Raw genomic sequence first — 12,481 nt, 5'->3', positions numbered from 1 at the left:
GTTGAACTTGTGCTGTGAAATCTGAGTTGAGTGTTTTGTCACAGCAGAAGGAAGTGGGAAGAAAAGAATTGGGATTCACCCTTAACGTTTGCATAATGCTACTATATCAGTGAACCGATTGCTTCATTGGAAGCATTTTAGTTTATACAGCTGTGTAACAGAAGAAACTGCTGTTAGCAGTCGTAGTGCTCATGTTATACTCTCATTCATTTACCATGTCGAGCCTTTGTGCTATCACGTCTGATACGCAGCAGTTTCTAGGATAACATTAATGAAAGCGGAAAAAGTGGCTGCTTGATTTCACAGTGAAGGAAGAGGTTCTCATTTCTATACAATTCTGGATAAATGCAGAGCAGTTCTGTTTCATGTTCTTTGATCTGCAAAGGGAAATCATTGCCATTAATTTTTTTTCTATTTAGAGCTGAAGTGGAACTCAAACTTGATCCACTGTTCAAAATTATTGAAGCCTGTTTTGAAACAGAAATAAAATAATTAGAACATTTAATCAGTCATCCAAGAGGTCTTTAATTACTGTGCCTTGATCTGCTCCAAATTTGCAGTCATCCCTAATTCTGGAGGTATTCTTCGATCTTGCCCTATGGGAATGAAATGTTAGCTGAAGATGGTGAAGTTGGTGTTCAATGGTATCAAATGAATACTGGCCAAGCACAATGCTTAGTCATTGGTTTTGACTTCACTTATCCAATACACCTGCAAAGGAAGCTACCACACAACAAGTAAAGACTGAAAGTACAAAGATTATTCAGCAATATATGAGAAATTTGTTTTTATTTTAAATGCTCTTGAACGAAGGGTTAAAATGTGAGTGCAGCCAATCCAATTCCCAAAGCATTCCCAATCAGAATAAAGTTAAAACAAAATAAAATTGGGGCAACACGATTAGCAAAATGCTATTATAGTAGCAGAAAGCTGGGTTCAAATCTGTCGCCATCTGTAAAGAGTTTGTATGTTCCACATTCCACATTCCTAGGTTAATTGGTTACATGGGTGTAATGGTATGACTCTGAATCATGGGCCAGAAGGGCCTGCATCATTTTAACAAACTGATAGGACTCCACAGAGCTGATGACAAGGGATGCATTTTTTAGCATTTATATTTTACATGTGTCTTCAAAATAGTAAAGTATTATATGAAGCTAAGGCAACTTTTATGTCTGGATGTCAATGGATTTTAATATTTCCCCTGTCAACGAGCATCCTAGACATTCTTGCATATTCAAAAGTATAGCTGTGATCTAACAAATTAAGATAGCATTATGTTCAATAAGGGAGAAATTCAACTCTCACCAGTTCCCACTGAGCTCCAATGGGCCAAGGCTGTGGAAGTGAGTGCTACCAGCAGGGAATATCCTTGTTTGTATTTAGATCTGGTGACTAGAGACAATTCTTGCCTTCAACATATTTTATGGTATTGATAAGACAGGACAGTGATCAAAATTACTGAAGGTGACAACTTGGAATCTAAAAGACTCTAAAAACCCAGCAAAACAGAATTTAGTGGTCTAATTTTATGAACTTCACAGCTGGATCTTATGGAAATAAAGTTTTCCAATATTCTGGGTTTACCAGGAACTCAGAAATTAAGGATGGTTTCCAGAACTTTGGAGTGAGCAATTCTGGAGAATAGTCATTTGGCTTTGTCTTGGTTGAGCAAAATATTTATGAGTTACAAAGTATCAAAGAAGTGAGTTAGAAAAATGATCAAGAATTATTCAACTTTTTAATTTAGAGATACTGCACAGCAACAGATCCTTCTAGCCATAAGCCCACACTGCCCAAATACACCCATGTGACCAACTAACTGACTAACCTGTACATCTTTGCAGTGTGGGAGGAAATCAGAGTGCTGGGAGAAAAGATATGGGGAGAACATAGAAACCCCAGATTCAAAACCAGATGGAATAATAGCATTGTGCTAACTGCTTCACAAACTGTGAGTGGCACTTATAAAGGGAGAGCCATTCGATTTGCAAATTCTCAAAGGGTGGACAGGGTCTGAGAGGATGGACATGACTTGCAATAGAAGGTGGGGATAGATCTCTTGGAGCTGGGATGTGTGTGTGTGTGTGTGTGTGTGTGGTGTGTGTGTGTGTGTGTGTGTGTGTGTGTGTGTCACATTGCTTTGGAAACATGCAAGAAATTTAAAATTTATCTCAACCAGGGTGTTTAAGATTTTGAGCTAATTTTCTGGTATCTGTGTTTCAGGTGACCGAGACTCGGACTGGACCTTTGGGATGTAGCAGCTATGAGAACCTCGACTCCGTGAGTTCAGTTCTTCTGCAGAGTCCTGAGAGCAGACTGCATTTGCAAGGTTAGTGCTTAGGTTAGATTGGAGGGGCAGAGATGGAGGGTGGGTGAGAATATCAGTGGTCGTGGGAATTCAGATCATGTCTCACTGCTTGAATAATGCATTCACCTTGCAATCCCAGATTTTGGTGGTCGGAGAAGTGACTGTTGCCATAAACTGAAATATTGCAAACATCAGCCTGGTGATCTTTTTCATAGCTTGCATTTACACCAGGAACTGCTCACACTAACCATCTGAGACTCTCATATTTATGAAACAACATTTATTTTTTAAAATATTTATGAATAATTGTCCTGCATATGTATTGTTCGTCTGTATGCGTGTTATGTCTGGTTGTGTGCCTGCATGTTTTGCACTGAGGACCAGAGAACACTGTTTTGTTGGGTTGCCCAGTGCTTGTACAATCAGATGATAATAAACTTGATTTGTTTTACTGGTTTAAACATTGGTTTTCCTGATTTATACAAGACTTTTATTCCATTATCATTATGCTAATTATAAATGAGCTGATATCAGTGTAAATTAGCCTCAAAACAGCCAAGGCACAAGAAACGTGATATAAAGCACAGGTATTGTTATTTACATACAAAAAGTATATTTTGAAGACTTCAAGCTATCACTTTTAGTGAGCACTCTAAGCTTACAAAAGTCTAATGCTGAATAATTTCTATTAGAATTCATGCAAATGACAGAAAAATAAGGACATATAAGAGACAGTTGTTAAAATAGGAGCTTCAGACTCAAACTACATTTTAAAAAAATATATCTGTTTAATTGTCAGGGAGAGAGACTATTTCCTAAAGAACTACTGGTTTTGGAGAAGATCTCATAAATTTATAAAAGGGTTTCTTATAAATTGTGTAAGTCATAAAAAAGCCCATCTACAATACACAAATCTATTCAATTTTTTTTCCCTGAAAGTTAATTTAATTTCATTCCTTCGGTTCAACTGTTGAGTGAGTGCCATATAATCCAGGCATGTCTACTTTTCCTCAAATCATTTGGCAAGGTGTTTGTCAGGTAATACATTTAGCATCTTCTATTTCTTCCAGGAATAAAAAAAACATTAAGCCAGCCCATTGCCAGGATTTATAGGGTTCATGTTTCCATGCTTTGTCTGTCATATCCTGTGATTTATTTGTTTGAAATATATCGTATTTTCATGTTCAACTTTCATCTCATATCTTGAATTTATATTTTTTGTACTTTGAGCCTCCACATCCTCCATGGAAAAATCTCCAACTATGTAAATGGAGCATTTAACACATTGTAAAGCTCCCCTCTTGATTATTGAATGATGATGATCTCAGTTGAATTGGACTGAAAAATGGAACCCAACATGGAAACAATCAATATGGACAGAAATGCTACAGCAGCTCCCTCAAGCAATGGAGCTGTCTGCTAAATATCTCCATGTGGACTCAGAGAATAAAGTATATAAACGGTGATTAATGAAGTGTTTGAAAGGGCAGTGGTACCTCGACTCAAATTCTGTACGCTGTTCCATGCGTTGGAAAACATCAAGATTCTATTTACGCTAATACTATAATTATCCCATTATATTCTTCCCCCCACCCCAAATTCCACTATTCCTCCAACACGTGGAGACATAAGACTCAAGAAGATGGGGCAAGTAAATATATCTAAAATAATAAGAAAGTATTAAGAGAAGTGATAAAGAATTATTTTAAAACAGATCTGGATTACTATTTTCCTAAAAAGAACAAAATCTGTCATTGAGTCTGAATTGTATGTCCTTCTGGATCCAACAATGTGGAATAAAAACAGGCTGGTACAATTACCTTGATTATGTCTTCGTCCCTATATTTAATTTAATCTACCATTAACACCAGCAGCATCGTGAACAGTTGCTGAGATGTTCACAAATTTGTCAAGCACAAATAATATTTATCTATCCATGAGTAACACACCTCTAAAAGTCCTGTCCAATTAGTTCCTCCCTAGACATGCCTGTTGTCAAATAGTTGTCCACCATTTTGAAAATTTAGACATTTTATTGATGTTTTTGTCATTGTATCCTGCGTTCTGAAAAGACCCTTGTTTTAAAATTCGTTTTTTTTTAATATGCTTCCTGCTATTCTGACAGATTGATGTGGGATTTCTTCACACAAACTTCTGGGTTTTTTTTAATTGTTGTTCTCTGTTTTTTCATTGTTTCTGAGAAAGCAGGAGCCATTGTCTTTGACATTTTATTTTGATTAATCACAGAGTCTACTTGAAAGCACGAGCATACTTACAGATAGTGTATTTCACAGGACTTTGCAGTGTTGCTATTGAGAGGAAAAGATGTGATATGAAATGTGAAGTGAAACAATAAAGTTTGGAAATTCTGTGATTGTAGTAAATGTACAAAAATGCTGGAGAAACTCAGCAGGACCTGCAGCATCCATAGGAAGCAAATATATATAATCAATGTTTTCGGCCTACCTTCATCATACCTCAAGGACTCAAGCCCAACAAGTTGGTTACCTATCTTTGAACGCTGTGGAACCTGCTGAGTTTCTCCAGCACTTTTAAGATGAAAGGCGAAGCAGAGCTGACTGCCTCAACACTGCATTTTAATTTTATTTTCCTACTTTCCTGTCACTCTTCTGCTTATTAAGCTAATGATATGAAGGAATTATCTTTTTTTTAATTGTGACCCTAAGATTGACCCTGAGAGAAAACATTTTCTCCATATATACACACACCGTTAAGACTACTATATATTTCAAGTAAGTCCTTAACCTTCTAAACTCCAGAAGATCCAAACTTAAACAGTCCAACGTTTCCTGATTAGAAAACTCAGATTCAAATCCCATTAAAAAAAAACATTTGTATATACAACCTGACAAATAAGGTGCTTTTTTAAAAATTGGTTCACTAGTTTCAGACTGGCCCAAAGGTTGCTTTAATAGAGTCATAGAGAGGAACAAGGAGACATGATGTTCAGTAAAACATCAAGATTCTATTTACACTAATACTATAATCATCCCATTATATTCTTCCCCCCACCCCAAATTCCACTATTCCTCCAACACATGGAACACTTTATAGTGGCTAATCAGCCTGCCAACCCATTAGTCTTTGGGATGTGGGAGAAAACCTGAGAAACTTGAAAAGTCATGGAGAGAAAATGCAAACTCCACACAGAGAGCACCCAAGGACAGGTTGCCTGAGCTCTGAGGGAAAAGCTCATCATGCTGAACCTTTTTTCTTTTTATTTAAATTCCTTTCAAGGCACACATGTAAGGAATATATCATAATTTGCCTAACTGTAAATTCTTCTCAGCTAGCATCAGCGAGTTGTACATCATTGTGAAGTCAGAAATTAACAATTTCCCCACCTAAATCAATTGGATAGTTGGCATTATTGCAGATTAACTGCAAACTCTCTTCAAAAGTAACTCCCCAAATTTCTACACCCCTGCCCACGCACATAATATAAATACAATAATGATACTTGTGATTGGTTCAGTGCTCTAATTAAGCATAATTAGTCATGTGGAATTGCAAATGAATTTTCACTTAATGATTTAAATACCCAATGACATCTTGACAGGGGATATTCATCTTCTAATCGGCAGATGTCATTTCTGTGGGATATATATATATGTTCTGTAAAATATTGAGCTTGCTTTGGGTTCATGCTTTAATTTCTCTGCAGTTTTTGAAAGGTAATTCAAAGGCGGCAGGAATGCAGCATCATTTACAATCTTCCTTCCAACATAATTACCCTCCTGAAGGAATTGTAAATTATAAAGTAGCAAAAAGAAGGCAGCCAGGTTTGTTCCCTAATTAGAGTCATGTACAGGAATGGAGAAAGGATAAAATTTCACACTCCATCATCCAAAGCTTATCCAAAAATAGATGATAGTTATTATTTTGTGAACTCTTTCAAATTCACTTCTATCCCAGTAATTATACCATGACTGCAGAATTGATGAAAGGTTGTTTAAAAGGCCAACATCTAATTTGTTAATGTTGGGGCAATGGCAAAACAAGACTTAATAACACTGCTCTTGCATTCAATTAGCTAAGAGTCTATCTACTTGTGATGGATATTTCAATTAAACTGATGAGGTGAGTTTTTGATGTTTTCCACATTGTTGTGTTGAAATGACCAGAATATTAATAAAGTAAAGGTAAAAGTTCTATTATTGTCACATATTAATACATTTAGAATGTAACATACATGAAATTCTTTAACTTTCTCTTCCATAAGAAAGACAGAGAGTCACCACTTTGTCAAGTGCCCTTCTCAGAAATGAGACCCCAGCAAGGAATGAACTCATGGCCCCTGGTTTACAACCATAACCATATAACAATTACCGTAAAGAAACAGGCCATCTCGGCCCCTCTAGTCTACACCGATTTGTGATCTCCTCTAGTCCCACCTACCTGCTCCCTGTCCATAACCTTCCAATTCCCTCACATCCATGCACTTATCCAACCTTCTCTTAAATGACAAAATTTACCCTGCTGCAACCACCTGTTCCAGAAGGTCATTCCACTCAGCCACCCCTCTCTGAGTGAAGAAGCTTCCTCGCATGCTACTTCTAAACTTTTGCCCCCTAACCCTTAACTTAGGACCCCTCATTCCAATCTCACCTACCTGCCAGGGGAAGAGCCTATTCACATCTACTCCATCTATCACCCTCATAATTTTAAATACCTCTATCAAATTCCCCCTCAACCTTCTACACTCCAATGTCTACTTAATCTTTCTCCATATTCTAGATACTGCAATCCAGGCAAAATTTTAGTAAATCTTCTCTGCATCCTCTCTATCTTATTGATATCCTTCCTATAATTTGTGGACCAGAACTGCACACAGTATTCCAAATTTGGCCTTATCAATGCCTTGAACAGTCTTAAAATCACCTCCAAACTCCTGTATTCTCTGCTTTGATTTATAAAAGCCAGCATACCAAAAGCCTTTTTCACCACCCTATCTTCATGGGATTCCACTTTCAAAGAATGATGAACCATTATTCCAAGATCTCTGTGTTCCTGTGTATTGCTCAATGCACTCCCATTCACTGTATATGTCCTGTTTTGATTATTCTTCCCAAAATGAATTTTATCGGTATTAAACTCCATCCGCCACCTTTCAGCCCGCTCTTCTAAACAGACCAAATCCTTCTGCAGTTCCCAAAAACCATCTTCACTATCCAATGCTCTTAATGCAGTCTGAAGATTGTCAAGTAACTGTCTGATATTGGGGAAGAATGAGTTGTGATGGGCAATGCAACCAGAAAAATGCAAGTTAATCTCTTGATTAAAGTGTATCAGGGAAGATAACAGGGAGAAAAAAAATAGGTGTCCAGTCTAGAAATGTCATAACCATTTGGTATTATGATTGACAAATTATAACTGGGCTGGAGATATTGGATATAGGAAAGATGTTTCCTTGACTATGCAATTCCAGAGCCAAAGGTTACAGTCTCAAGATATGGGTGAGAAAGTTAGGTCTCAGATAAGGAGAAATGTCTTCACTCAGATGATGGTAAACCCATGGAATACTCCACCACAGAAAATTGCTGAAGTCGTACAGTTTCTGGCCATTGAGGTTTTCCATAAAACCTGCTCATTTGCTTGATTCTCAGATGATTATCCACATCACCTCAACAACATTTCCCTCTCTTCAGTAACAACATTCTTCATCACTGAGTTGTTATGATCTTCTTAGGGATTTGAAGCAAATCTAAAATCAATTTGATGTAATCTTGAAAAAAAAGAATTGCATTTCTCAATCTACTCAAATATGGAAGTACAAGAGTACAGTTGTACCCAGAGATTTTTTTTAAATTCAGAAATGTGGAACTGGGATTACTTTTAGACTAGAGAAGATTAAGAAAGATGAAAAGGGGTGCATGAATTTGCAACCTTACTAATTTACTTGTAAAAGTTACTAGAAATTACATTTAATAGAAATACCATAAGTATCAGGGAGTTGATGAGAAATATTTAATGAGGGAAATGAGAAGTAGTTGAATCAGATCCTTTCCTAGTTTGCAAGATGGTATTGCAATATCTTTTAAAGCAGTAGTTTTCAAACTTTTTCTTTCTACTCACATACCACCTTAAGCAATTCCCATGCCATAAGTGCTCTATGATTAGTAAGGGATTGCTTGCATATGAGTGGGAAGGGAAGGTTGAGAACCACTGCCCTTGACCCAAATTTTGCTTGAGAAAAATTGTCATTGGCCAATTTCGTTTGGAGTTATGAAATGGTGCACATAATTAGTCAATTAGGTACGATTAAAACAATGGTTTTCAAATGTTTTCTTTCCACTCACCTGCCACCTTAAGTAATCCTCATGCCAGAGGTGCTCTGTGATTAGTAAGGGATGCATTAAGGTGGTAGGTGAGTGGAAAGAAAATGTTTGAAACCACTGTTTTAAAAGAACTAAAGTAGGCAGGCTGAACTATTGAACCTCCTCAATGGTACCTTTTGCTTCATAACAATCTCTTCACATTCAATGATGCTCAACAAGGTAATATTTGCTTGGTGAGCAAGAAAATACCCCAACATGAAAGGAACTAAAGGTAACAAGAAACATCATCCTTTAAGTCAGTTTTGAATCCTTTCCCTCAATAGTTATTCTGCTGAGAGATGTACTTCCCTGCAGTGTGAAACCCTACAGTAATCATAGCACTTGTATCCAATTATAGCTGGAGAGTTTCTCTGACTGAATGGTGTTGGCTGAGTTCGTGGAAATCAGACCTCTGCATTATCAGTCCCTTAGGTGTTTTCTCAGCATTTTTAGAAGACAATCTATTTTCAGATTATTTGGTCACCAGAGAGCAGACAAATGCTGTATAAATTGGTGTAACTATCCATGATGTGGTTTGAAACTGAAATAGTTTGCAACATTTTATGCTGCCTAATAGACATTCTGTTTCTAGCAATTAAATCAATTCTAACAAAATATACCAGTGGTAAAATTAAGTTACGAAAAATTTTCCCATCTACTTGTAAGATGCATGCAGGCAGATCTGCTTCTCCCTAATCATTGATTAGATGGAAGAATTGTTTATTCAAATGAAAGGTGATCTACCTGATAGATTATTGGAGCTTCACCTAAATTTGGATATCTCAGGTTAATCAGTCTGATATTTCTTTGAGAAACTGTAGTTTATCAATGCAAGGTAGCAATTGACACGAAGCAGAATTCCATTCAATGAAAAAAAAAATCAATTGTGGAAAAAGCTCAAAAGGAACCAGATTTCCTCACAAAGGCCAGAATAGCTCATTAGCAATGTTATCAAGCCATATGGCCAACTTTTGGGTGATCTTAAGGCTCTACACTTATTAGCTTTTCTTACCAAAAAAGTAAACAACTTGTGCCATACCACGACATTTTGTTACGTGTTCCAAATACCCTACCCCAATGCAAGAAAGTGACAAATTAAAGCTTATTCATCAATGTATGAGTAATCTTGTATTATCTTTGAATACTATCACAGAACGGCAGGTATTAACCAGCTTTGTGTAATGAATAGTCAACCCCCACTATAAAGGCACTTCTCAGTTTGATGAGAACTCAATATGACAAAGTAGGTTTCAAGTTCCTTCTGTAATGAACCATTTCCTTTCAGATGCAACAAATTTCCTGAATGAATTTAGACTATTAAAATTTTGTTGCTTAGCATTCCCAATAATACCCAATATTGTTCAATTCATTTACATTCAGAATTTAAAATTACAAGAGTAGAAATGTCAATATGAGGTAAAACCCAGTGTTCCACATCCAATTAGTTACATATTGAACTCCAGGTACTGTTGATGAAGTCATTTTTTTCCCCAATGTGTTAATATTTTCTGAAAAAAATTATGATTAAAAATAAATGTCATCATTATGTGAAATTTGGACCTCATGTCAGATTTGAATGTTCTTCATTCAGGGACATGACGTTAAATAATTTCATCACCCAGTCATGTCTTGTATATTTGCCCTTCTTAAAGCAAGACTGCCATTTTGCAAACAAACTCAATCAAAACTGAACAAAATAATCAATACACGTCTGCTGTTGTAAAATCGCATCGTACTTTTCCATTGATCCACTAGCGTGGTGAGCTTCTGCCTCACTGTTCTAGAGGCCAGGGATCAATTATGAACTCCAAGACAGTTTTTGTGGAGCATGAACCCTCTCCTTTTTGCATGGTAGACTTCCAACAGTTGCTCTGGTCTTATTCTACATCCTGAGGATTGGCAAGTAAATTGGCTGCTATAAATCACCTTTAGTACATGAATGAGTGGAAGATTCCAGGGATAGATGATGGGAATGTGTAAAAACTAAAATGATATCCCTGTTGAATTAGTGCTTGTTTCAGACATTGGGCAGAATGACCTGTTTCTACACTGGATAACTCAAGTTACAGAAAGGTTGTAGCTACAAATAAATTCACTTCTCTCCTCTTCATTACTCCTTCACAATAAAACTTATACAGCTGTAGTTTGAAGAAGTGGGTAATCTAATGTTTCCTTGGTTAAAAACTTTTATTTTATTTCTTTCACATGCCCCATGAAAGAACCTGATGGAGAATTATCCATAATAGTGCAGTATTGATTGCTTATTAAGTGGAACAAGTGAACTGTTGAACAGTTATTCTCCTGTGCATTACAACCAATTCCACAATTGAAACAAAATTACATCCAAGCCCACTACATTATATATTTGTCACACAATAATGATGTCAAATGGGTCAATTATAAAGATTGATTGTTTGAGTGAATATAATCATCCTTTATTTAAAAGTGTTTGCATAATATTAAGGGAAAGAGAGGCCACATTATTAATACTATTGGACAAATAAAACAGTTGCATCCTCATAGCAGTGTTAGGTGAAAGGATATGTCAGAGCTGACATCTATGTGTGGAGCCTCAAAAGATGGGGGTAGATCTTGAACAGTTTATTTTTGCATCAGTATTTACTCAGGAAACTGGCATAGTGTATAAGGAAAAAAGGGAAACAAGGAGTAGTGGCATGGAACATATAGAGGACGAGGTGGTACTTGCTGCTTTACAGTGAATAAATGTAGATAAATCCCCAGACCTTGACACAATATTCCCTCAGACCTTGAGGGAGACTAGTGTAATCTGGATTCCAGAATGACTGAATGGGAAGAGACAGAGAGTAGTAGTGGATGATTGTTTCTCAGATTGGAGGCCTGTGATTAGTGGAGTGCCTCAGAAATTGATACTGGGACCATTGTTGCTTGATGTCTACATCAAAGATCTGAATGATAGTGTGATAAATTGGCTAAGCAAGTTTTCTGATTACACTATTATTAGAGATGTTGTGGACAGTGAGGAACGGGATGGTTATCTAGACCAATATGTTGAGGAACCAACTCGGGACAGCCAGGGTGGTGATCTCTGCTTTGCTACCTGTGCCAAGTGCAACTGAGGACAAAAATGGAAGGTTAAGAAAAATGAATTTGTGGCTGAGGGCTGGTGTAAAGGACAGGGTTTTGGCTTCTTGGATCATTGGGATCTCTTTTGGGGAAGGCATGACCTCTACAAGAAGGATGGGTTACACCTAAACCCAAAAGGGGTCAATATATTGGCAGCTAGGTTTGGTACAGCCGTCGGATGCGGTTTAAACTAATTTGGCAGGGGGGTGGTAACCTGTATGATAGGGCAAAGGACAGAAAAGATAAAACAGGAAAAGTTAGGTTAGGCAGTGAAAGTAAAAAATCAGAAAGAGCAAGGGGGGTGAAAAAAGCAAATCTGAAGGCCTTATATCTTAATGCAAGAAGCATTCGGAACAAGGCAGATGAATTAGCTGTGGAAATTGAGATAAACAAATATGATTTGACTGGGATTACAGAAACATGGCTGCAGGGTGGGCAAGCCTGGGAACTTAACATCCCGGGGTATACGATATTTAGGAGGGATCGGCAAGAAAGAAAAGTGGGTGGGGTAGTATTGATGGTGAGAGAAGGGACCGACACGACTGACAGGAAGGATATTAACTCAGAAGATGCGGAATCTATATGGGTAGAATTGAGGAATAGCAAGGGGTGGAAAACGTTAGTGGGGGTGGTATATAGGCCTCCAAATGGTAGTGTAGAGGTGAGGGAAGGCATTAAAAGAGAAATTAGAAAAGCGTGCAATAAGGGAACAGCTGTCATCATGGGA

At 37.2% G+C, this 12,481-nt stretch overlaps 1 protein-coding gene across 4 annotated transcripts in view; it reads left to right on the top strand.

The window, feature by feature from the left end:
* The window catches only part of brinp1 (bone morphogenetic protein/retinoic acid inducible neural-specific 1), a 578,248-nt gene that overhangs the window by 534,722 nt on the left and 31,045 nt on the right, over positions 1-12,481 (top strand). For all 4 annotated transcript variants that reach the window (XM_069932740.1, XM_069932734.1, XM_069932730.1 and 1 more), the window contains one exon: positions 2,227-2,332. In XM_069932740.1, coding sequence (XP_069788841.1) covers positions 2,227-2,332 — 106 coding nt within the window. The remainder of the gene's footprint in view (positions 1-2,226; positions 2,333-12,481) is intronic.

Source organism: Narcine bancroftii, chromosome 1 (assembly GCF_036971445.1).
Source record: "Narcine bancroftii isolate sNarBan1 chromosome 1, sNarBan1.hap1, whole genome shotgun sequence".
In the NCBI taxonomy this organism is placed as follows: Eukaryota; Metazoa; Chordata; class Chondrichthyes; order Torpediniformes; family Narcinidae; genus Narcine; species Narcine bancroftii.
Note: the sequence above shows the minus strand (reverse complement) of the source record. Positions and strands in the feature narration are given on the sequence as shown.